This window comes from Nerophis lumbriciformis, linkage group LG01 (genome assembly GCF_033978685.3).
Source record: "Nerophis lumbriciformis linkage group LG01, RoL_Nlum_v2.1, whole genome shotgun sequence".
NCBI classification, from domain to species: Eukaryota; Metazoa; Chordata; class Actinopteri; order Syngnathiformes; family Syngnathidae; genus Nerophis; species Nerophis lumbriciformis.
In genome coordinates, this window is record NC_084548.2 from 732,464 (window position 1) to 758,861 (window position 26,398).

At 37.3% G+C, this 26,398-nt stretch overlaps 1 protein-coding gene across 1 annotated transcript in view; it reads right to left on the reverse strand.

Annotated features, from left to right (window-relative positions):
* Window positions 1–3,983: 3,983 nt before the first annotated feature.
* e2f1 (E2F transcription factor 1) overlaps window positions 3,984–26,398 on the reverse strand; it is a 54,725-nt gene continuing 32,310 nt past the window's right edge. The window contains exons 5-7 of the mRNA XM_061970310.2: window positions 26,182–26,296; window positions 22,192–22,477; window positions 3,984–5,062 (exon numbers count right to left, since the gene is read on the reverse strand). Coding sequence (XP_061826294.2) covers window positions 4,833–5,062; window positions 22,192–22,477; window positions 26,182–26,296 — 631 coding nt within the window. The 3' untranslated portion in view covers window positions 3,984–4,832. The remainder of the gene's footprint in view (window positions 5,063–22,191; window positions 22,478–26,181; window positions 26,297–26,398) is intronic.

The following is a 26,398-nucleotide window of genomic DNA, read 5'->3' on the forward strand; positions in this document are numbered from 1 at the left end:
GACGTACTTTTTTATGTCTGAGTCGACAAAGTTGGTAAAGTCAGCATATAAAAAAAATGAAATGACACGTTTAAGTGCACTGAACAGGATCCCAATCCGATAGGAAGTCGGATTTGCTAAAAGGTAAATGATCACTAAGTCAGAAGAAAAATAACTTGGCACACCTGAGACTGTGAACAACCAACATACCGACACATCCCATAATACGTTTTTTGTTTTTTTTTACCTGCTAGCTTCCACCGCAACACACCTGGTACCTTTTGAGAACGACACCCGGAACCCAATCCATCGCTTGCTTCTTCTTCTTCTTACCGAGATCCATACCTTTTTTCGGGATTACACTAAGCTAATAGCCTTTTGGTAGGCAAACACCTCGAAAAGGACGTTGACTACAACCTAAAAGTCACTCACTTCTTGCACAGGCCACTTCCGACACGCGACCATTTCATAAATAATTTAAATACCGCTACACCGCCGCTAAAAAGGTGTTGCCACAGACAAGTGCCGCACTATTTTTGGCGGGAGATTTTCAGTTCGAAAAATGACAAGACATTTATTACCACACCTCGCTTAAACACTTTAGTGGACCCTCAGAAGTTTGGCGACCAAACATCGGAAAATAGCATAAAATTTAGCAACTATTATTACGATTTTTTTTTTTTTTTGCATGTTTATACCCATACCAAAGAGGAAAATAATCATTTAACAAGCAAAGTAAAAAAAAAAAAAAAAATGTTTTATCGTTTTTAACGTTTACTAATAACTTATTTCGCACATTTTAGCAATGTTAAAATGTTATTTACTGCTGGTGATTGAAAGACAAAAAAAAGTAGCAACAAGCTTTATCGTTTACTTTTTTACCAACGTGAAAAGTGACCTAAATTATAATAATCAGACAAAAAAAACGTCACTACAAGTTTTAGCATTTGCGACGTTTACTACGAACAACTTTTCACACCTGTAGAAAAGCGACCTAATTTTAAGGATAGAATACAAACATTTGTAATTGTTTTACGACGTGATGTTTAGCGACTTAAAAACAGCGGGAGTTTTAACGTTAACTATTAACGTTTTACACGTCGGGTGATTGTTAAAGATGCAAAAATTTTACTTTATTTTAATGACGGAACAAAAATTGTACGTCTAAACTTCTTTTTACACTTTGTGTTCAACAATGCTAAAATATTACTTAAATTGTAAAAATGGAACAAAAAACGTCGCTGCGAGTTTTAGCATTTCTAGTGTTTACCACCAAAAAAGATGCTGTGAGTTTTAACGTTTACTATTGACAACTTTTTACACGCGGGTGATGTGTAACGATGCAAAAATGTTACGTAAAAATAGTTTGCGTAAACCTTTTTTTGCACGTTCGCCATGTTTAACGATGCAAAAATTGTACTTTACGAGTTTCCCAGTTTTGAACTTTAACTGATATTTATCCAACTTCACATTTGCGATGTTTAACGATGTAACTTACATTTCAATAATAGATATGCTGAGAACCTTGTTTGTTCCAACGTTGGCTATTAACGACTTCTTTTCACACGTACGTGACGTTTGACCAGGTTTTTAAGTATTTGTGTTTTGTAATGTTTTTTCTTAACAACTATTTACACGTACATGACTTAATGATGCTAAAATGTTACTCAAATTGATAGAACGGAAAAAAGTTTCGAGTTTTTATGTTAACGCTTACTTTTGATAACTTTTTACACGTAGTTGACGTTTAACGAGGCGAAACTGTTACTCGTATTGACGTTAACGTTTACTTTGAATAACTTTTTACACGTAGTTGACGTTTAACAAGGCGAAACTGTTACTCGTATTGACGTTAACGTTACTTTTGATAACTTTTTACACGTAGTTGACGTTTAACGAGGCGAAACTGTTACTCGTATTGACGTTAACGTTACTTTTAATAACTTTTTACACGTAGTTGATGTTTAACGAGGCGAAACTGTTACTCGTATTGACGTTAACGTTACTTTTGATAACTTTTTACACGTAGTTGACGTTTAACAAGGCAAAACTGCTACTCGTGTTGACGTAACGTTTACTTTTGATAACTTTTTACACGTACATGACGTCTAACAATGCGAAACTGTTACTCGTATTGACGTAACGTTTACTTTTAATAACTTTTTACACGTAGTTGACGTTTAACAAGGCGAAACTGTTACTCGTATTAACGTTAACGTTACTTTTGATAACTTTTTACACGTAGTTGACGTTTAACAAGGCAAAACTGCTACTCGTGTTGACGTAATGTTTACTTTTAATAACTTTTTACACGTAGTTGACGTTTAACAAGGCAAAACTGTTACTCGTGTTGACGTAATGTTTACTTTTGATAACTTTTTAAACGTAGATGACATCTAACAATGCGAAACTGTTACTCGTATTGACGTAACGTTTACTTTTAATAACTTTTTACACGTACATGACGTCTAACAATGCGAAACTGTTACTCGTATTGACGTAACGTTTACTTTTAATAACTTTTTACACGTAGTTGACGTTTAACAAGGCGAAACTGTTACTCGTATTAACGTTAACGTTACTTTTGATAACTTTTTACACGTAGTTGACGTTTAACAAGGCAAAACTGCTACTCGTGTTGACGTAATGTTTACTTTTAATAACTTTTTACACGTAGTTGACGTTTAACAAGGCAAAACTGTTACTCGTGTTGACGTAATGTTTACTTTTGATAACTTTTTAAACGTAGATGACATCTAACAATGCGAAACTGTTACTCGTATTGACGTAACGTTTACTTTTAATAACTTTTTACACGTAGTTGACGTTTAACAAGGCAAAACTGCTTCTCGTGTTGACGTAATGTTTACTTTTAATAACTTTTTACACGTAGTTGACGTTTAACAAGGAGAAACTGTTACTCGTATTGACGTTAACGTTACTTTTGATAACTTTTTACACGTAGTTGACGTTTAACAAAGCGAAACTGTTACTCGTGTTGACGAAATGTTTACTTTTGATAACTTTTTAAACGTAGTTGACGTTTAACAAGGCAAAACTGTTACTCGTATTGACGTTAACGTTTACTTTTAATAACTTTTTACACGTAGTTGACGTTTAACAAGGCGAAACTGTTACTCGTATTAACGTTAACGTTACTTTTGATAACTTTTTACACGTAGTTGACGTTTAACAAGGCAAAACTGCTACTCGTGTTGACGTAATGTTTACTTTTAATAACTTTTTACACGTAGTTGACGTTTAACAAGGAGAAACTGTTACTCGTATTGACGTTAACGTTACTTTTGATAACTTTTTACACGTAGTTGACGTTTAACAAAGCGAAACTGTTACTCGTGTTGACGAAATGTTTACTTTTGATAACTTTTTAAACGTAGTTGACGTTTAACAAGGCAAAACTGCTACTCGTGTTGACGTAATGTTTACTTTGAATAACTTTTTACACGTAGTTGACGTTTAACAAGGCGAAACTGTTACTCGTATTAACGTTAACGTTACTTTTGATAACTTTTTACACGTAGTTGACGTTTAACAAGGCGAAACTGTTACTCGTATTGACGTTAACGTTTACTTTTAATAACTTTTTTCACGTAGTTGACGTTTAACAAGGCGAAACTGTTACTCGTATTGACGTTAACGTTACTTTTGATAACTTTTTACACGTAGTTGACGTTTAACAAGGCAAAACTGTTACTCGTATTGACGTTAACGTTACTTTTGATAACTTTTTACACGTAGTTGACGTTTAACAAGGCAAAACTGCTACTCGTATTGACGTAACGTTTACTTTTGATAACTTTTTACACGTAGTTGACGTTTAACAACGCGAAACTGTTACTCGTATTGATGTTAACGTTTACTTTTAATAACTTTTTTCACGTAGTTGACGTTTAACAAGGCGAAACTGTTACTCGTATTGACGTTAACGTTACTTTTGATAACTTTTTACACGTAGTTGACGTTTAACAAGGCAAAACTGCTACTCGTGTTGACGTAACGTTTACTTTTGATAACTTTTTAAACGTAGATGACATCTAACAATGCGAAACCGTTACTCGTATTGACGTAACGTTTACTTTTAATAATTTTTTACACATCGGTGACATTTAACGATTTGAAAATGTTAGTCGTTTTGATAGAACGAATAAAAAAAGTTGCTACGAGTCTTTGCAATTTTAAGGTTTTTACGTGATGCTAAGGACTTTTAAGGTGTTTAACTTTAAAAATGGAAATTTGTTTACGAATATTTGTAATGTTAAACAATGCTAAAATGTTACTTTAAGGGAAATGATGGCAATAGCGCTCAAATGTTACGGTTTATCGTTACTTGCATTATGTATTTTTACCAACATGTTTGAACAACGCTCGAATGTTACTTAATTGGTAACGGCGAAAACCGAACTAAAATATTTTGCGATGTTTTATCGTTTTTGAATTATTTTTTTTTTTTTTTGCAAAAATGTTACTTGAACAGGAACATTATTAGAAGTACGTTTAATTGTTTTGAACATTTACGATTAACAGTTACATAAATCTGTTTGCATTTTAATGCACGTAACTTTAAAAAGGTTCTTAAAAAGGAACACTGAAAGTTGCTCGTTTTGGACATTTCCCAAAAACATAACTTCTTTTTGCACTTACAAGGACGTCCTAAAATGTTACGTAAATGGGAAGAACTAAGGTAAAATTGTACCCACGTTCAATTCCACTGTTGTTAAACTTCCGAGGGTCCACCGCGCTACTTTAGCCCTGTGACTGGTGCACAACGAGGAAGAGCTTGTATTACAACGTCCACGCTTCCCACAATCCCGACATGGATCTCCTCCGTCCTTCTAGCTTTCCCCCAAAACCTGCGACAGGTCGCCAAAGTCGCAGTCGAACAATTCGCTGATGCCCGTGCCGTCCTCCAGCCCAAAGTGGTAGTCGCGGCTGTGAGGCGGGGACAAGTTGATGAAGCCGTCCAACGGTAGGGCGAGGCCTTCACCGTTGAGGAAGTCCGTGGAGAAGTTGAAGTCGGCTATGTCCCCCAGGCTGGAGAACGGGTCGCCCCCCAAAAGGGATTCTGCCATAGAGAAGGACAATGTCAACAAAAACTGCATAAAAACACTCAAATCTTGATCACATCAACTGGAACTGATTTGCAGAGCTTAAAAAAAACAAGTACATAAATATTACATTTATAACGCACCATGTATGTTTTTGAAATAAACCAGTGGCCTAAAAATACACAAAATTGCCAAAATGTGTGGTTTCTTTTTTCTTCTTATCGGATTTTTGTTCTCCGAACACAGCCCACAGTTTTATTTTGATCATGTTGAAATTTGGTGTGCTCTTAACTTTACTTCTGTTCTCAACATGGGCCAAAAATCAGATTTCCACTTTTAATTTGGGTTATTTATCGGATTCTTGTTTGCAGAACACAGCCCCCAGTTTTATTTTGATCACGTTCAAATTTGGTGTGCTCTTAACGTTACTTCTGTTCTCAACATGGGTCAAAAATCAGATTTCCACTTTTAATTTGGGTTATTTATCAGATTCTTGTTTGCAGAACACAGCCCCCAGTTTTATTTTGATCACGTTCAAATTTGGTGTGCTCTTAACGTTACTTCTGTTCTCAACATGGGCCAAAAATCAGATTTCCACTTTTAATTTGGGTTATTTATCGGATTCTTGTTTGCAGAACACAGCCCCCAGTTTTATTTTGATCACGTTCAAATTTGGTGTGCTCTTAACGTTACTTCTGTTCTCAACATGGGCCAAAAATCAGATTTCCACTTTTAATTTGGACTATTAATCGGATTATATATAATCAAAAAAATCAAAAAATATTAAAAATAAATATATATATATATATATATATATATATATATATATATATATATATATATATATATATATATATATATATTAAATGCACTGTGTATTTTATGAGGCAGTATTTATTTTTGCTGTGCTATTAAGATAAAACATTTAATAAAAAACACATTTTAAAAATCCGCTATTTTATGAGGCAGTATTTTTTTTAAGTTATTAAGATTGAAAAATATATTTTTTAGAGAGTTAAACTAAATAAATGTTGAATAAAAATCATTTAAAAAAATGCACTACGTATTTTATGAGGCAATATTTTTGTTACGCTAATAAGATACAAAAATCAACGGAAAAACCCCCGGAAATAAACTAAATAAATAAAATAAAAATCTTACAAAATGCCCGTATTTTATGGGGCATTACCTATTTTGGTTATATTATAAATTAAATATGTTTTAAAGAGTTCAACTAAATAAATATTATGGTAAAAAAAAACAATGCACTATGTATTTTTGGGGAAGTATTTTTTTGTTATGCTATTAAGATACAAAAATATATATTCTGCCATAGAGAAGGACAATGTCAACAAAAACTGCATAAAAACACGCAAATCTTGATCACATCAACTGGAACTGATTTGCAGAGCTTAAAAAAAACAAGTACATAAATATTACATTTTTAACGCACCATGTATGCTTTTGAAATAAACCAGTGGCCTAAAAATACACAAAATTGCCAAAATGTGTGGTTTCTTTTTTCTTCTTCTACACAAAATAGTCTAAAGCAAAGAAAAACTTCAACACAGATAAAGCGTTATTTTTTTGGTTATGCTATTAAGAAATGAAAATCAATATGCTTTACCAAGTTAAATCAAATCAAAAAATATTAAAAATAAATATATATATATATATATATATTTAAATGCACTGTGTATTTTACGAGGCAGTATTTATTTTTGCTGTGCTATTAAGATAAAACATTTAATAAAAAACACATTTTAAAAATCCACTATTTTATGAGGCGGTATTTTTTTTAAGTTATTAAGATTAAAAATATATTTTTTAGAGAGTTAAACTAAATAAATGTTGAATAAAAATCATTAAAAAAAATGCACTATGTATTTTATGAGGCAATATTTTTGTTACGCTAATAAGATACAAAAATAAACGGAAATAAACTAAATAAATAAAATAAAAATCTTACAAAATGCCCGTATTTTATGGGGCATTACCTATTTTGGTTATATTATAAATTAAATATGTTTTAAAGAGTTCAACTACATAAATATTATGGTAAAAAAAACAATGTACTATGTATTTTTGGAGAAGTATTTTTTGTTATGCTATTAAGATACAAAAATATATATTCTGCCATAGAGAAGGACAATGTCAACAAAAACTGCATAAAAACACTCAAATCTTGATCACATCAACTGGAACTGATTTGCAGAGCTTAAAAAAAACAAGTACATAAATATTACATTTTTAACGCACCATGTATGCTTTTGAAATAAACCAGTGGCCTAAAAATACACAAAATTGCCAAAATGTGTGGTTTCTTTTTTCTTCTTCTTCACAAAATAGTCTAAAGCAAAGAAAAACTTCAACACAGATAAAGCGTTATTTTTTTGGTTATGCTATTAAGATATGAAAATCAATATGCTTTACCAAGTTAAATCAAATAAAAAAATATTAAAAATAAATAAATATATATATTTAAATGCACTGTGTATTTTATGAGGCAGTATTTATTTTTGCTGTGCTATTAAGATAAAACATTTAATAAAAAACACATTTTAAAAATCCACTATTTTATGAGGCGGTATTTTTTTTAAGTTATTAAGATTGAAAAATATATTTTTTAGAGAGTTAAACTAAATAAATGTTGAATAAAAATCATTTAAAAAAATGTATTTTATGAGGCAATATTTTTGTTACGCTAATAAGATACAAAAATAAACGGAAATAAACTAAATAAATAAAATAAAAAATCTTACAAAATGCCCGTATTTTATGGGGAAGTACCTATTTTGGTTATATTATAAATTAAATACGTTTTAAAGAGTTCAACTAAATAAATATTATGGTAAAAAAAACAATGCACTATGTATTTTTGGAGAAGTATTTTTTGTTATGCTATTAAGATACAAAAATATAAATTCTGCCATAGAGAAGGACAATGTCAACAAAAACTGCATAAAAACACGCAAATCTTGATCACATCAACTGGAACTGATTTGCAGAGCTTAAAAAAAACAAGTACATAAATATTACATTTTTAACGCACCATGTATGCTTTTGAAATAAACCAGTGGCCTAAAAATACACAAAATTGCCAAAATGTGTGCTTTCTTTTTTCTTCTTCTTCACAAAATAGTCTAAAGCAAAGAAAAACTTCAACACAGATAAAGCGTTATTTTTTTGGTTATGCTATTAAGATATGAAAATCAATATGCTTTACCAAGTTAAATCAAATCAAAAAATATTAAAAATATATATATATATATTTAAATGCACTGTGTATTTTATGAGACAGTATTTATTTTTGCTGTGCTATTAAGATAAAACATTTAATAAAAAACACATTTTAAAAATCCACTATTTTATGAGGCGGTATTTTTTTTAAGTTATTAAGATTGAAAAATATATTTTTTAGCGAGTTAAACTAAATAAATGTTGAATAAAAATCATTTAAAAAAATGTATTTTATGAGGCAATATTTTTGTTACGCTAATAAGATACAAAAATAAACGGAAATAAACTAAATAAATAAAATAGAAATCTTACAAAATGCCCGTATTTTATGGGGCATTACCTATTTTGATTATATTATAAACTAAATATGTTTTAAAGAGTTCAACTAAATAAATATTATGGTAAAAAAAAACAATGCACTATGTATTTTTGGGGAAGTATTTTTTTGTTATGCTATTAAGATACAAAAATATATATTCTGCCATAGAGAAGGACAACGTCAACAAAAACTGCATAAAAACACTCAAATCTTGATCACATCAACTGGAACTGATTTGCAGAGCTTAAAAAAAACAAGTACATAAATATTACATTTTTAACGCACCATGTATGCTTTTGAAATAAACCAGTGGCCTAAAAATACACAAAATTGACAAAATGTGTGGTTTCTTTTTTCTTCTTCTTCACAAAATGGTCTAAAGCAAAGAAAAACTTCAACACAGATAAAGCGTTATTTTTTTGGTTATGCTATTAAGATATGAAAATCAATATGCTTTACCAAGTTAAATCAAATAAAAAAATATTAAAAATAAATAAATATATATATTTAAATGCACTGTGTATTTTATGAGGCAGTATTTATTTTTGCTGTGCTATTAAGATAAAACATTTAATAAAAAACACATTTTAAAAATCCACTATTTTATGAGGCGGTATTTTTTTTAAGTTATTAAGATTGAAAAATATATTTTTTAGAGAGTTAAACTAAATAAATATTGAAAAAAAATCATTTAAAAAAATGCACTATGTATTTTATGAGGCAATATTTTTGTTACGCTAATAAGATACAAAAATAAACGGAAATAAACTAAATAAATAAAATAAAAATCTTACAAAATGCCCGTATTTTATGGGGCAGTACCTGTTTTGGTTATATCATAAATTAAATATGTTTTAAAGAATTCAACTTAATAAATATTATGGTAAAAAAAAACAATGCACTATGTATTTTTGGGGAAGTATTGTTTTGTTATGCTATTAAGATACAAAAATATATATGTTTTACAGAGTTAAACTGAATAAATATTGAATACAAATCCTTTTAAAAATGGGATTATTATGTTATGCTATTAAGATACAAAAATAAACATGGGTTACGGAAATATACTAAATAAATATTAAAATACACATTTTTTAAAAATGCGCGTATTTAATGAGTCGGTATGTATTTTGGTTATACTATAAAATAAATGTTTTTTGAAGAGTTAAACTAAAACTAACTAAACATAAAACAATGTATTTTATGGGGAAGTATTGTTTGTTATGCTATTAAGATACAAAATATATATGTTTTGCAGAGAGAAACTAAATAAATAAATATAAAAAATATAAAAAACATTACAAAAAAAATGCTTGTATTTATTTGGTTATGCTATTAAGATACAAAAATATTGTGCTTTACCGAGTTAAACTAAGTACATAAATAAATATTAAAATAAACATTTTCAAAAATGCCCATATTTTATGGGGCACTATCTATTTTGGTTATAATATAAAATAAATATGCTTTAAAGAGTTCAACGAGTTATTATGGTAATAAAAACAAGTGTACTTTATGGGGCAGTATTTTCATTATGCTATTAAGATACAAAAATAAACATGTTTTACGGAAATAAACTAAATAAATATTAAAATAAATTTTTTTTTTAAATGCATGTATTTTATGGGTCGGTATCTATTTTGGTTATACTATAAAATAAATGTTTTAAAGAGTTAAACTAAATAATTAAATATAAATTACAGTAATAAACACACCGACCAATGTACTTTATGGGGCAGTATTTTTATTATGCTATTAAGATACAAAAATAAACATGTTTTACTGAAATAATCTAAATAAATATTGAATAAAAAACATTTTAAAAAATACATTATGTACTTTATGAGGCAACATTTTTGTTATGCTATTAGTATACAAAAATAAACACGTTTTATGGAAATAAACTAAATAAATCAAATAAAAAAATTTAAATGCCCATATTTTATGGGGCAGTATCTATTTTGGTTATATTATAAAATAAATGTTTTAAAGAGTTACTCTAAATAAATAAATAATTATTACAGCAATAAAAACATAAAACAATGCACTTTGTATTTTTGGGGAAGTATTTTTTGTTATGCTATTAAGATACAAAAATATATAAGTTTTAGAGAGTTAAACTAAATAAATATTCAATAAAAATAATTTTAAAAATACACTTTGTACTTTATGGGGCAGTATTTTTATTATGCTGTTAAGATACACAAATAAACATGCTTTACGGAAATAAACTAAATAAATATTAAAATAAACATGTTTTAAAAATGCCGTATTTTGGTTATGCTATTAGTATACAAAAATAAACACGTTTTATGGAGAAAAAAAAAATAAATCAAATAAAAACATTATTAAATGCCCATATTTTATGGGGCAGTATCTATTTTGGTTATATTATAAAAGAAATGTTTTAAAGAGTTACTCTAAATAAATAAATAATTATTACAGCAATAAAAACATAAAACAATGCACTTTGTATTTTTGGGGAAGTATTTTTTGTTATGTTATTAAGATACAAAAATATATACGTTTTAGAGAGTTAAACTAAATAAATATTCAATACAAATAATTCTAAAAATACACTTTGTACTTTATGGGGCAGTATTTTTATTATGCTGTTAAGATACACAAATAAACATGCTTTACGGAAATAAATATTAAAATAAACATGTTTTAAAAATTCCGTATTTTGTGTGGCAGTAAACTATTTTGGTTATACTATAAAATAAATGTTTTAAAGAGTTACACTAAAATGATTTAACTAATTAAATACATATTCCAGTAATAAAAACAAAACAATGTATTTTATGGAGAAGTATTTTTTGTTATGCTATTAAGATACAAAAATATATATATTTTGCAGAGATAAACTAAATAAATAAATATTAAAATAATACAAAAACATTTTAAAAAATGCTTGCTTTTTTATGGGCTAGTATTTCTTTTGGTTATGCTATTAAGATACAAAAATATTATGCTTTACCGAGTTAAACTAAATAAATAAATAATAAAAAACATTTAAAAAAATGCTGTATTTGTATAATATAAATTTGTGACCTTTATGGGGCAGTATTTTTATTATGCTATTAAGATACAAAAATAAACATGTTTTACTGAAATAATCTAAATAAATATTGAATAAAAAACATTTTAAAAAATGCATTATGTACTTTATGAGGCAACATTTTTGTTATGCTATTAGTATACAAAAATAAACACGTTTTATGGAAATAAACTAAATAAATCAAATAAAAACATTTTTAAATGCCCACATTTTATGGGGCAGTATCTATTTTGGTTATATTATAAAAGAAATGTTTTAAAGAGTTACTCTAAATAAATAAATAATTATTACAGCAATAAAAACATAAAACAATGCACTTTGTATTTTTGGGGAAGTATTTTTTGTTATGCTATTAAGATACAAAAATATATAAGTTTTAGAGAGTTAAACTAAATAAATATTCAATAAAAATAATTTTAAAAATACACTTTGTACTTTATGGGGCAGTATTTTTATTTTGCTGTTAAGATACACAAATAAACATGCTTTACGGAAATAAACTAAATAAATATTAAAATAAACATGTTTTAAAAATGCCGTATTTTGGTTATGCTACTAGTATACAACAATAAACATGTTTTATGGAAATAAACTAAATAAATCAAATAAAAACATTATTAAATGCCCATATTTTATGGGGCAGTATCTATTTTGGTTATATTATAAAATAAATATTTTAAAGAGTTACTCTAAATAAATAAATAATTATTACAGCAATAAAAACATAAAACAATGCACTTTGTATTTTTGGGGAAGTATTTTTTGTTATGCTATTAAGATACAAAAATATATAAGTTTTGGAGAGTTAAACTAAATATTCAATAAAAATAATTTTAAAAATACACTTTGTACTTTATGGGGCAGTATTTTTATTTTGCTGTTAAGATACACAAATAAACATGCTTTACGGAAATAAATATTAAAATAAACATGTTTTAAAAATGCCGTATTTTATGTGGCAGTAAATTATTTTGGTTATACTATAAAATAAATGTTTTAAAGAGTTACACTAAAATGATTTAACTAATTAAATACATATTACAGTAATAAAAACAAAACAATGTATTTTATGGAGAAGTATTTTTTGTTATGCTATTAAGATACAAAAATATATATATTTTGCAGAGATAAACTAAATAAATAAATATTAAAATAATAAAAAAACATTTTAAAAAATGCTTGCTTTTTTATGGGCTAGTATTTCTTTTGGTTATGCTATTAAGATACAAAAATATATATATTTTGCAGAGATAAACTAAATAAATAAATATTAAAATAATTCAAAAACATTTTAAAAAATGCTTGTTTTTTTATGGGCTAGTATTTCTTTTGGTTATGCTATTAAGATACAAAAATATTATGCTTTACAGAGTTAAACTAAATAAATAAATAATAAAAAAAACATTTTAAAAAATGCTCTATTTTTAAAATATAAATTTGTGACCTAAATAAAACCCGCAAACAGGTCAAAATGTAGAATTTTGCTACCCTTATTTTGGTCGACAGCATAACTGTAGGACCATTGGGTTATGTACATTTTTTTATTTTTTTTTGTAAATTTTGAATTTGACACATTTCATTTTGATTTTCAACCTACTATTAAGACACCAACAACTAAAAATGTCATGCATTTATAAGTTTTTAGATGCTACGCTTTTCATAAAGTTTCGATCTCGCAACTTCGGTAAACAGCCGCCATCTTTTTTCCCGGTAGAACAGGAAGCGCTTCTTCTTCTACGCAAGCAACCGCCAAGGTAAGCACCCGCCCCCATAGAACAGGAAGCGCTTCTTCTTCTACTGTAAGCAACCACCCGCCCGCATAGAAGAAGAAAAAGCGCGCGGGTATACCGTACGTTTCATTTCCTTTGTGTGTTTACATCTGTAAAGACCACAAAATGGCTCCTACTAAGCGTCAGGGATCCGGTTCATGAAAAGACGCAATCTCTCCATCCGCACACGGATTACTATTTCACAGCAACTGCCTAAAGACTTTCAAGAAAAGCTGGCTACTTTCCGTGCATATTGTAAAAACAAGATAGCTGAAAAAAAGATCCGGCCAGAGAACATTATCAACATGGACGAGGTTCCACTGACTTTTGATATTCCTGTGAACCGCACTGTGGATACAACGGGAGCACGTACGGTGAATATTCGCACCACAGGGAATGAGAAGTCGTCCTTCACTGTGGTTCTAGCTTGCCATGCTAATGGCCAGAAACTTCCACCCATGGTGATATTCAAAAGGAAGACCTTGCCAAAAGAGACCTTTCCAGCCGGCGTCATCATAAAAGCTAACTCGAAGGGATGGATGGATGAAGAAAAGATGAGCGAGTGGTTAAGGTAAGTTTACGCGAAGAGGCCGGGTGGCTTTTTTCACGCAGCTCCGTCCATGTTGATATACGACTCCATGCGCGCCCACATCACGCTGGTTTTTAATATATTATTAAAGTTTGACTGACCTATCTGACTGTTTTTTTGACATTCCTTTAGCGCAGTTAGATGCGGCTTACAACACGGGGCGGCTTATAGGTGGACAAAGTTTTGAAATATGCCGTTCATTGAAGGCGCGGCTTATAACCCAGGGCGCCTTATGGTGCGGAAAATACGGTACTTAAAGTAATGTGCATGCATGTACAAAAGCCCAAAACCAGTGAAGTTGTCACGTTGTGTAAATGGTAAATGAAAGGAGAATACAACAAATCCTTTTCAACTTATATTCAATTGAATAGACTGCAAAGACAAGATATTTCATGTTAGAAGTGGAAAACGTATTTTTTTGTAAATATTAACTAATTTGGAATTTGATGCCTGCAACTTATTTTCAATTGAATAGACTGCAAAGGCAAAATATTTATCATTCGAACTGGAAAACTTTATTATTATTATTTTTTTTTACAAATACAGGTAAGAGCCAGTAAATTAGAATATTTTGAAAAACTTGATTTATTTCAGTAATTGCATTCAAAAGGTGTAACTTGTACATTATATTTATTCATTGCACACAGACTGATGCATTCAAATGTTTATTTCATTTAATTTTGATGATTTGAAGTGGCAACAAATGAAAATCCAAAATTCCGTGTGTCACAAAATTAGAATATTACTTAAGGCTAATACAAAAAAGGGATTTTTAGAAATGTTGGCCAACTGAAAAGTATGAAAATGAAAAATATGAGCATGTACAATACTCAATACTTGGTTGGAGCTCCTTTTGCCTCAATTACTGCGTTAATGCGGCGTGGCATGGAGTCGATGAGTTTCTGGCACTGCTCAGGTGTTATGAGAGCCCAGGTTGCTCTGATAGTGGCCTTCAACTCTTCTGCGTTTTTGGGTCTGGCATTCTGCATCTTCCTTTTCACAATACCCCACAGATTTTCTATGGGGCTAAGGTCAGGGGAGTTGGCGGGCCAATTTAGAACAGAAATACCATGGTCCGTAAACCAGGCACGGGTAGATTTTGCGCTGTGTGCAGGCGCCAAGTCCTGTTGGAACTTGAAATCTCCATCTCCATAGAGCAGGTCAGCAGCAGGAAGCATGAAGTGCTCTAAAACTTGCTGGTAGACGGCTGCGTTGACCCTGGATCTCAGGAAACAGAGTGGACCGACACCAGCAGATGACATGGCACCCCAAACCATCACTGATGGTGGAAACTTTACACTAGACTTCAGGCAACGTGGATCCTGTGCCTCTCCTGTCTTCCTCCAGACTCTGGGACCTCGATTTCCAAAGGAAATGCAAAATTTGCATGGTTGGGTGATGGTTTGGGGTGCCATGTCATCTGCTGGTGTCGGTCCACTCTGTTTCCTGAGATCCAGGGTCAACGCAGCCGTCTACCAGCAAGTTTTAGAGCACTTCATGCTTCCTGCTGCTGACCTGCTCTATGGAGATGGAGATTTCAAGTTCCAACAGGACTTGGCGCCTGCACACAGCGCAAAATCTACCCGTGCCTGGTTTACGGACCATGGTATTTCTGTTCTAAATTGGCCCGCCAACTCCCCTGACCTTAGCCCCATAGAAAATCTGTGAAAAGGAAGATGCAGAATGCCAGAGCCAAAAACGCAGAAGAGTTGAAGGCCACTATCAGAGCAACCTGGGCTCTCATAACACCTGAGCAGTGCCAGAAACTCATCGACTCCATGCCACGCCGCATTAACGCAGTAATTGAGGCAAAAGGAGCTCCAACCAAGTATTGAGTATTGTACATGCTCATATTTTTCATTTTCATACTTTTCAGTTGGCCAACATTTCTAAAAATCCCTTTTTTGTATTAGCCTTAAGTAATATTCTAATTTTGTGGCACACGGAATTTTGGATTTTCATTTGTTGCCACTTCAAATCATCAAAATTAAATGAAATAAACATTTGAATGCATCAGTCTGTGTGCAATGAATAAATATAATGTACAAGTTACACCTTTTGAATGCAATTACTGAAATAAATCAAGTTTTTCAAAATATTCTAATTTACTGGCTTTTACCTGTATTAGCTTAATTGGAATTTGATGCCTGCAACATGTTTCAAAAAAGTGGCAAAAAAGAGTGAGAAAGTTGAGGAATGCTCATCAAAGACTTATTTGGAACATCCCACAGGTGAACGGGCTAATTGGGAACAGGTGGGTGCCATGATTGGGTATAAAAGCAGCTTCCACGAAATGCTCAGTCGTTCACAAACAAGGACGGGGGCGAGGGTCACCACTTTGTCAACAAATGCCTGAGCAAATTGTTTAAGAACAACATTTCTCAACAAGGAATTTAGGGATTTCACCATCTACGCTCCGTAATATCATCAAAAGGTTCAGAGAATCTGGAGAAATCACTGCACGTAAGCCATGATGTTACGCACCTTGGATCCCTCAGGCGGTACTGCATCAAAAAGCCACATCAGTGTGTAAAGGATATCACCACATGGGCTCAGGAACAAGTTCAGAAAACCACCGTCGGGTAACTACAGTTGGTCCCTACATCTGTAAGTGCAAGTTAAAACTCTACTATGCAAAGCCAAAGCCATTTATCAACAACACCCAGAAACGGCACCGGCTTTGCTGGGCCTGAGCTCATCTTAGATGGACTGATACAAAGTGGAAAAGTGTTCTGTGGTCTGACGAGTCCACATTTTAAATTGTTTTGGAAACTGTGGACCAAAGAGGAAAAGAAGCATGGGAACTGTTCTAGGGTGAAAGTGTAAAAGGCAGCATGTGTGATGGTATGGGGGTGTATTAGTGCCCAAGACATGGGTAACTTACACATCTGTGAAGGCACCATTAATGCTGAAAGGTACATACAGCTTTTGGAGCAACATATGTTGCCATCCAAGCAACGTTACCATGGACGCCCCTGCTTATTTCAGCAAGACAATGCCAATCCACGTGTTACATCAACGTGGCTTCGTAGTAAAAGAGTGCGGGTACTAGACTGGCCTGCCTGTCATGGACGCCCCTGCTTATTTCAGCAAGACAATGCCAAGCCACGTGTTACATCAATGTGGCTTCGTAGTAAAAGAGTGCGGGTACTAGACTGGCCTGCCTGTAGTCCAGACATTGAAAAAAGTGCGGGTACTAAAAAAAAAAAAAAAGTGCGGGTACTAGACTGGCCTGCCTGTCATGGACGCCCCTGCTTATTTCAGCAAGACAAAAAAAAATAAAAAGTGCGGGTACTAGACTGGCCTGCCTGTCATGGACGCCCCTGCTTATTTCAGCAAGACAATGCCAATCCACGTGTTACATCAACGTGGCTTCGTAGTAAAAGAGTGCGGGTACTAGACTGGCCTGCCTGTAGTCCAGACATTGAAAAAAGTGCGGGTACTAAAAAAAAAAAAGTGCAGGTACTAGACTGGCCTGCCTGTCATGGACGCCCCTGCTTATTTCAGCAAGACAAAAAAAAAAAAAAAGTGAGGGTACTAGACTGGCCTGCCTGTCATGGACGCCCCTGCTTATTTCAGCAAGACAATGCCAATGCACGTGTTACATCAACGTGGCTTCGTAGTAAAAGAGTGCGGGTACTAGACTAGCCTGCCTGTAGTCCAGACATTGAAAAAAGTGCGGGTACTAAAAAAAAAAAAGTGCGGGTACTAGACTGGCCTGCCTGTCATGGAAGCCCCTGCTTATTTCAGCAAGACAAAAAAAAAAAAGTGCGGGTACTAGACTGGCCTGCCTGTCATGGACGCCCCTGCTTATTTCAGCAAGACAATGCCAAGCCACGTGTTACATCAACGTGGCTTCATAGTAAAAGAGTGCGGGTACTAGACTGGCCTGCCTGTAGTCCAGACATTGAAAAAAGTGCGGGTACTAAAAAAAAAAAGTGCGGGTACTAGACTGGCCTGCCTGTCATGGACGCCCCTGCTTATTTCAGCAAGACAAAAAAAAAAAAAGTGCGGGTACTAGACTGGCCTGCCTGTCATGGACGCCCCTGCTTATTTCAGCAAGACAATGCCAATCCACGTGTTACATCAACGTGGCTTCGTAGTAAAAGAGTGCGGGTACTAGACTGGCCTGCCTGTAGTCCAGACATTGAAAAAAGTGCGGGCACTAAAAAAAAAAAAGTGCGGGTACTAGACTGGCCTGCCTGTCATGGACGCCCCTGCTTATTTCAGCAAGACAAAAAAAAAAAAAGTGCGGGTACTAGACTGGCCTGCCTGTCATGGACGCCCCTGCTTATTTCAGCAAGACAATGCCAATCCACGTGTTACATCAACGTGGCTTCGTAGTAAAAGAGTGCGGGTACTAGACTGGCCTGCCTGTAGTCCAGACATTGAAAAAAGTGCGGGTACTAAAAAAAAAAAGTGCGGGTACTAGACTGGCCTGCCTGTCATGGACGCCCCTGCTTATTTCAGCAAGACAAAAAAAAAAAAAGTGCGGGTACTAGACTGGCCTGCCTGTCATGGACGCCCCTGCTTTTTTCAGCAAGACAATGCCAAGCCACGTGTTACATCAACGTGGCTTCATAGTAAAAGAGTGCGGGTACTAGACTGGCCTGCCTGTAGTCCAGACATTGAAAAAAGTGCGGGTACTAGACTGGCCTGCCTGTCATGGACGCCCCTGCTTATTTCAGCAAGACAAAAAAAAAAAAAGTGCGGGTACTAGACTGGCCTGCCTGTCATGGACGCCCCTGCTTATTTCAGCAAGACAATGCCAATCCACGTGTTACATCAACGTGGCTTCGTAGTAAAAGAGTGCGGGTACTAGACTGGCCTGCCTGTAGTCCAGACATTGAAAAAAGTGCGGGTACTAAAAAAAAAAAAGTGCGGGTACTAGACTGGCCTGCCTGTCATGGACGCCCCTGCTTATTTCAGCAAGACAATGCCAATCCACGTGTTACATCAACGTGGCTTCATAGTAAAAGAGTGCGGGTACTAGACTGGCCTGCCTGTAGTCCAGACATTGAAAAAAGTGCGGGTACTAAAAAAAAAAAAGTGCGGGTACTAGACTGGCCTGCCTGTCATGGACGCCCCTGCTTATTTCAGCAAGACAAAAAAAAAAAAAAGTGCGGGTACTAGACTGGCCTGCCTGTCATGGAGGCCCCTGCTTATTTCAGCAAGACAATGCCAATCCACGTGTTACATCAACGTGGCTTCGTAGTAAAAGAGTGCGGGTACTAGTCTGGCCTGCCTGTAGTCCAGACATTGAAAAAAGTGCGGGTACTAAAAAAAAAAAAGTGCGGGTACTAGACTGGCCTGCCTGTCATGGACGCCCCTGCTTATTTCAGCAAGACAAAAAAAAAAAAAGTGCGGGTACTAGACTGGCCTGCCTGTCATGGACGCCCCTGCTTATTTCAGCAAGACAATGCCAAGCCACGTGTTACATCAACGTGGCTTCATAGTAAAAGAGTGCGGGTACTAGACTGGCCTGCCTGTAGTCCAGACATTGAAAAAAGTGCGGGTACTAAAAAAAGAAAAGTGCGGGTACTAGACTGGCCTGCCTGTCATGGACGCCCCTGCTTATTTCAGCAAGACAAAAAAAAAAAAAGTGCGGGTACTAGACTGGCCTGTCTGTCATGGACGCCCCTGCTTATTTCAGCAAGACAATGCCAATCCACGTGTTACATCAACGTGGCTTCGTAGTAAAAGAGTGCGGGTACTAGACTGGCCTGCCTGTAGTCCAGACATTGAAAAAAGTGCGGGTACTAAAAAAAAAAAAAGTGCGGGTACTAGACTGGCCTGCCTGTCATGGACGCCCCTGCTTATTTCAGCAAGACAAAAAAAAAAAAAGTGCGGGTACTAGACTGGCCTGCCTGTCATGGACGCCCCTGCTTATTTCAGCAAGACAATGCCAAGCCACGTGTTACATCAACGTGGCTTCATAGTAAAAGAGTGCGGGTACTAGACTGGCCTGCCTGTAGTCCAGACATTGAAAAAAGTGCGGGTACTAAAAAAAAAAAAGTGCGGGTACTAGACTGGCCTGCCTGTCATGGACGCCCCTGCTTATTTCAGCAAGACAAAAAAAAAAAAAAGTGCGGGTACTAGACTGGCCTGCCTGTCATGGACGCCCCTGCTTATTTCAGCAAGACAATGCCAATCCACGTGTTACATCAACGTGGCTTCGTAGTAAAAGAGTGCGGGTACTAGTCTGGCCTGCCTGTAGTCCAGACATTGAAAAAAGTGCGGGTACTAGACTGGCCTGCCTGTCATGGACGCCCCTGCTTATTTCAGCAAGACAAAAAAAAAAAAAAGTGCGGGTACTAGACTGGCCTGCCTGTCATGGACGCCCCTGCTTATTTCAGCAAGACAATGCCAAGCCACGTGTTACATCAACGTGGCTTCATAGTAAAAGAGTGCGGGTACTAGACTGGCCTGCCTGTAGTCCAGACATTGAAAAAAGTGCGGGTACTAAAAAAAGAAAAGTGCGGGTACTAGACTGGCCTGCCTGTCATGGACGCCCCTGCTTATTTCAGCAAGACAAAAAAAAAAAAAGTGCGGGTACTAGACTGGCCTGTCTGTCATGGACGCCCCTGCTTATTTCAGCAAGACAATGCCAATCCACGTGTTACATCAACGTGGCTTCGTAGTAAAAGAGTGCGGGTACTAGACTGGCCTGCCTGTAGTCCAGACATTGAAAAAAGTGCGGGTACTAAAAAAAAAAAAAGTGCGGGTACTAGACTGGCCTGCCTGTCATGGACGCCCCTGCTTATTTCAGCAAGACAAAAAAAAAAAAAGTGCGGGTACTAGACTGGCCTGCCTGTCATGGACGCCCCTGCTTATTTCAGCAAGACAATGCCAAGCCACGTGTTACATCAACGTGGCTTCATAGTAAAAGAGTGCGGGTACTAGACTGGCCTGCCTGTAGTCCAGACATTGAAAAAAGTGCGGGTACTAAAAAAAAAAAAAAGTGCGGGTACTAGACTGGCCTGCCTGTCATGGACGCCCCTGCTTATTTCAGCAAGACAAAAAAAAAAAAAGTGCGGGTACTAGACTGGCCTGCCTGTCATGGACGCCCCTGCTTATTTCAGCAAGACAATGCCAAGCCACGTGTTACATCAACGTGGCTTCGTAGTAAAAGAGTGCGGGTACTAGACTGGCCTGCCTGTAGTCCAGACATTGAAAAAAGTGCAGGTACTAAAAAAAAAAAAAAGTGCGGGTACTAGACTGGCCTGCCTGTCATGGACGCCCCTGCTTATTTCAGCAAGACAAAAAAAAAAAAGTGCGGGTACTAGACTGGCCTGCCTGTCATGGACGCCCCTGCTTATTTCAGCAAGACAATGCCAATCCACGTGTTACATCAACGTGGCTTCGTAGTAAAAGAGTGCGGGTACTAGACTGGCCTGCCTGTAGTCCAGACATTGAAAAAAGTGCGGGTACTAAAAAAAAAAAAAGTGCGGGTACTAGACTGGCCTGCCTGTCATGGACGCCCCTGCTTATTTCAGCAAGACAATGCCAAGCCACGTGTTACATCAACGTGGCTTCGTAGTAAAAGAGTGCGGGTACTAGACTGGCCTGCCTGTAGTCCAGACATTGAAAAAAGTGCGGGTACTAAAAAAAAAAAAAGTGCGGGTACTAGACTGGCCTGCCTGTCATGGACGCCCCTGCTTATTTCAGCAAGACAAAAAAAAAAAAAGTGCGGGTACTAGACTGGCCTGCCTGTCATGGACGCCCCTGCTTATTTCAGCAAGACAATGCCAATCCACGTGTTACATCAACGTGGCTTCATAGTAAAAGAGTGCGGGTACTAGACTGGCCTGCCTGTAGTCCAGACATTGAAAAAAGTGCGGGTACTAGACTGGCCTGCCTGTCATGGACGCCCCTGCTTATTTCAGCAAGACAATGCCAATCCACGTGTTACATCAACGTGGCTTCATAGTAAAAGAGTGCGGGTACTAGACTGGCCTGCCTGTAGTCCATCCATCCATCCATCCATTTTCTACCGCTTATTCCCTTTTGGAAATATCTTGTCTTTGCAGTCTATTCAATTGAATATAAGTTGAAAAGGATTTGTTGTATTCTCTTTTTATTGACCATTTACACAACTTCACTGCTTTTGTACAAGACATAAGACATATTTGACCCAGCCGTTCCTTAAAGTGCTTTAAATCACGCACCTGTGTCACCGGCTAGCGAGGCGCCCGGCTGAGATGCTGCCGTCACCGTAGAGGACGTGGACAGCGGCGAGGACAACGCCACCTCTAAGGCCGCTGTGGTGCTTCGCTCTTTGCCCGGCGACGTCGCGCGGCGAGGTCGTGTCTGCTGCCGGTGACGTGGCGGCGGGGAGAGGTTGACTTTTTCCGGACTGCTTCCGGTCACGGGGCTGCAGACGCCAGAGCTGTCGTCCGGGCAGAGGAAGACGTCGATGGGCGCCCGCGTGCTCTTCAGCGACACCTGGTAGCCCTGAAACAAAGAAGGTGACATCATCAATACTACAAACCCCGTTTCCATACGAGTTGGGAAATTGTGTTAGATGTAAATATAAACGGAATACAATGATTTGCAAATCCTTTTCAACTCATATTCAGTTGAATATGCTACAAAGACAACATATTTGATGTTTTTTTGCAAATAATCATTAACTTTAGAATTTGATGCCAGCAACACGTGACAAAGAAGTTGGGAAAGGTGGCAATAAATACTGATAAAGTTGAGGAATGCTCATCAAACACTTATTTGGAACATCCCACAGGTGTGCAGGCTAATTGGGAACAGGTGGGTGCCATGATTGGGTATAAAAACATCCATCCATCCATCCATCCATCTTCTTCCGCTTATCCGAGGTCGGGTCGCGGGGGCAGCAGCCTAAGCAGGGAAGCCCAGACTTCCCTCTCCCCAGCCACTTCGTCCAGCTCCTCCCGGGGGATCCCGAGGCGTTCCCAGGCCAGCCGGGAGAGATAGTCTTCCCAGCGTGTCCTGGGTCTTTCCCGTGGCCTCCTACCGGTCGGACGTGCCCGAAACACCTTCCTAGGGAGGCGTTCGGGTGGCATCCTGACCAGATGCCCGAACCACCTCACCTGGCTCCTCTCCATGTGGAGGAGCAGCGGCTTTACTTTGAGCTCCCCCCGAATGACAGAGCTTCTCACCCTATCTCTAAGGGAGAGCCCCGCCACTCGGCGGAGGAAACTCATTTCGGCCGCTTGTACCCGTGATCTTGTCCTTTCGGTCAGGACCCAAAGCTCATGACCATAGGTGAGGATGGGAACGTAGATCGACCGGTAAATCGAGAGCTTTGCCTTCCGGCTCAGCTCCTTCTTCACCACAACGGATCGATACAGTGTCCGCATTACTGAAGACGCCGCACCGATCCGCCTGTCGATCTCACGATCCACTCTTCCCCCACTCGTGAACAAGACTCCGAGGTACTTGAACTCCTCCACTTGGGGCAAGATCTCCTCCCCAACCCGGAGATGGCACTCCACCCTTTTCCGGGAGAGAACCATGGACTCGGACTTGGAGGTGCTGATTCCCATCCCAGTCGCTTCACACTCGGCTGCGAACCGATCCAGTGAGAGCTGAAGATCTTGGCCGGAGGAAGCCATCAGGACCACATCATCTGCAAATAGCAGAGACCTAATCCTGCAGCCACCAAACCAGATCCCCTCAACGCCTTGACTGCGCCTAGAAATTCTGTCCATAAAAGTTCAGAACAGAATCGGTGACAAAGGGCAGCCTTGGCGGAGTCCAACCCTCACCGGAAACGTGTCCGACTTACTGCCGGCAATGCGGACCAAGCTCTGACACTGATCATACAGGGAGCGGACCGCCACAATCAGACAGTCCGAAACCCCATACTCTCTGAGCACTCCCCACAGGACTTCCCGGGGTACACGGTCGAATGCCTTCTCCAAGTCCACAAAGCACATGTAGACTGGTTGGGCAAACTCCCATGCACCCTCAAGGACCCTGCCGAGAGTATAGAGCTGGTCCACAGTTCCACGACCAGGACGAAAACCACACTGTTCCTCCTGAATCCGAGGTTCGACTATCCGGTGTAGCCTCCTCTCCAGTACACCTGAATAGACCTTACCGGGAAGGCTGAGGAGTGTGATCCCACGATAGTTAGAACACACCCTCCGGTTCCCCTTTTTAAAGAGAGGAACCACCACCCCGGTCTGCCAATCCAGAGGTACCGCCCCCGATGTCCACGCGATGTTGCAGAGTCTTGTCAACCAAGACAGCCCCACAACATCCAGAGCCTTAAGGAACTCCGGGCGGATCTCATCCACCCCCGGGGCCTTGCCACCGAGGAGCTTTTTAACTACCTCGGCAACCTCAGCCCCAGAAATAGGAGAGCCCACCACAGACTCCCCAGGCCCTGCTTCCTTATAGGAAGACGTGCTGGTAGGATTGAGGAGGTCTTCGAAGTATTCCCTCCACCGATCCACAACATCCGCAGTCGAGGTCAGCAGAACACCATCCCCACCATACACGGTGTTGACACCGCACTGCTTCCCCTTCCTGAGGGGGCGGATGGTGGTCCAGAATTGCTTCGAAGCCGTATAAAAACAGCTTCCCAAAAATATGCTCAGTCTTTCACAAGAAAGGATGGGGCGAGGTACACCCCTTTGTCCACAACTGCGTGAGCAAATAGTCAAACAGTTTAAGAACAACGTTTCTCAAAGTGCAATTGCAAGAAATTTAGGGATTTCAACATCTACGGTCCGTAATATCATCAAAAGGTTCAGAGAATCTGGAGAAATCACTCCACCTCAGACGGCACTGTATCAAAAACCGACATCAATCTCTAAAGGATATCACCACATGGGCTCAGGAACACTTCAGAAAACCACTGTCACTAAATACAGTTCATCGCTACATCTGTAAGTGCAAGTTAAAGCTCTACTATGCAAAGCGAAAGCCATTTATCAACAACACCCAGAAACGCCGCCGGCTTCTCTGGGCCTGAGCTCATCTAAGATGGACTCATGCAAAGTGGAAAAGTGTTCTGAGGTCTGACGAGTCCACATTTCAAATTGTTTTTGGAAATATTCGACATCGTGTCATCCGGACCAAAGGGGAAGCGAACCATCCAGACTGTTATCGACGCAAAGTTGAAAAGCCAGCATGTGTGATGGTATGGGGGTGTATTAGTGCCCAAGACATGGGTAACTTACACATCTATGAAGGCACCATTAATGCTGAAAGGTACATACAGGTTTTGGAACAACATATGCTGCCATCTAAGCGCCGTCTTTTTCATGGACGCCCCTGCTTATTTCAGCAAGACAATGCCAAGCCACATTCAGCACGTGTTACAACAGCGTGGCTTCGTAAAAAAAAGAGTGGGGGGACGGCGTGGCGAAGTTGGTAGAGTGGCCGTGCCAGCAATCGGAGGGTTGCTGGTTACTGGGGTTCAATCCCCACCTTCTACCATCCTAGTCACGTCCGTCGTGTCCTTGGGCAAGACACTTCACCCCTTGCTCCTGATGGCTGCTGGTTGGCGCCTTGCATGGCAGCTCCCGCCATCAGTGTGTGAATGGGTGAATGTGGAAATACTGTCAAAGCGCTTTTGAGTACCTTGAAGGTAGAAAAGCGCTATACAAGTACAACCCATTTATCATTACTTTCCTGGTCCGCCTGCAGTCCAGACCTGTCTCCCATTGAAAATGTGTGGTGCATTATGAAGCGTAAAATACGACAGCGGACTGTTGAACTACTGAACTCTACATAAAACAAGAATGGGAAAGAATTCCACTTTCAAAGCTTCAACAATTAGTTTCCTCAGTTCCCAATCGTTTATTGAGTGTTGTTAAAAGGAAAGGCCATGTAACACAGTGGTGAACATGCCCTTTCCCAACTACTTTGGCACGTGTTGCAGCCATGAAATTCTAAGTTAATTATTATTTGCAAAATAAAAATAAAGTTTATGAGTTTGAACATCAAATATGTTGTCTTTGTAGCATATTCAACTGAAAATGGGTTGAAAAGGATTTGCAAATCATTGTATTGCGTTTATATTTACATCTAACACAATTTCCCAACTCATATGGAAACGGGGTTTGTACATAACAGCAGCAATGTTGAGTACATGCAGCCCTTTGAGACACTTGTGATTTAGGGCTATATAAATAAACATTGATTGATTGATTGATTGATGTGCACACCTCGCTGGGGTCCGACACCTGCATCTGGGTCTCCGGCGGAGCTCGGATTACCATGACCAGCTGGTCCGGGGAATCGAAAGATTTCCTCAAGTCCTGGCAGCGCACGTAGCCCAGCGTGGAGGTCGCAAACGTTAAAGACCACAACCATCACCTTTCAAAAGGAAATACCGTGCAGTCGCTGCTATAACGCCAGTGCAAGCTGACATTTTGACAATAC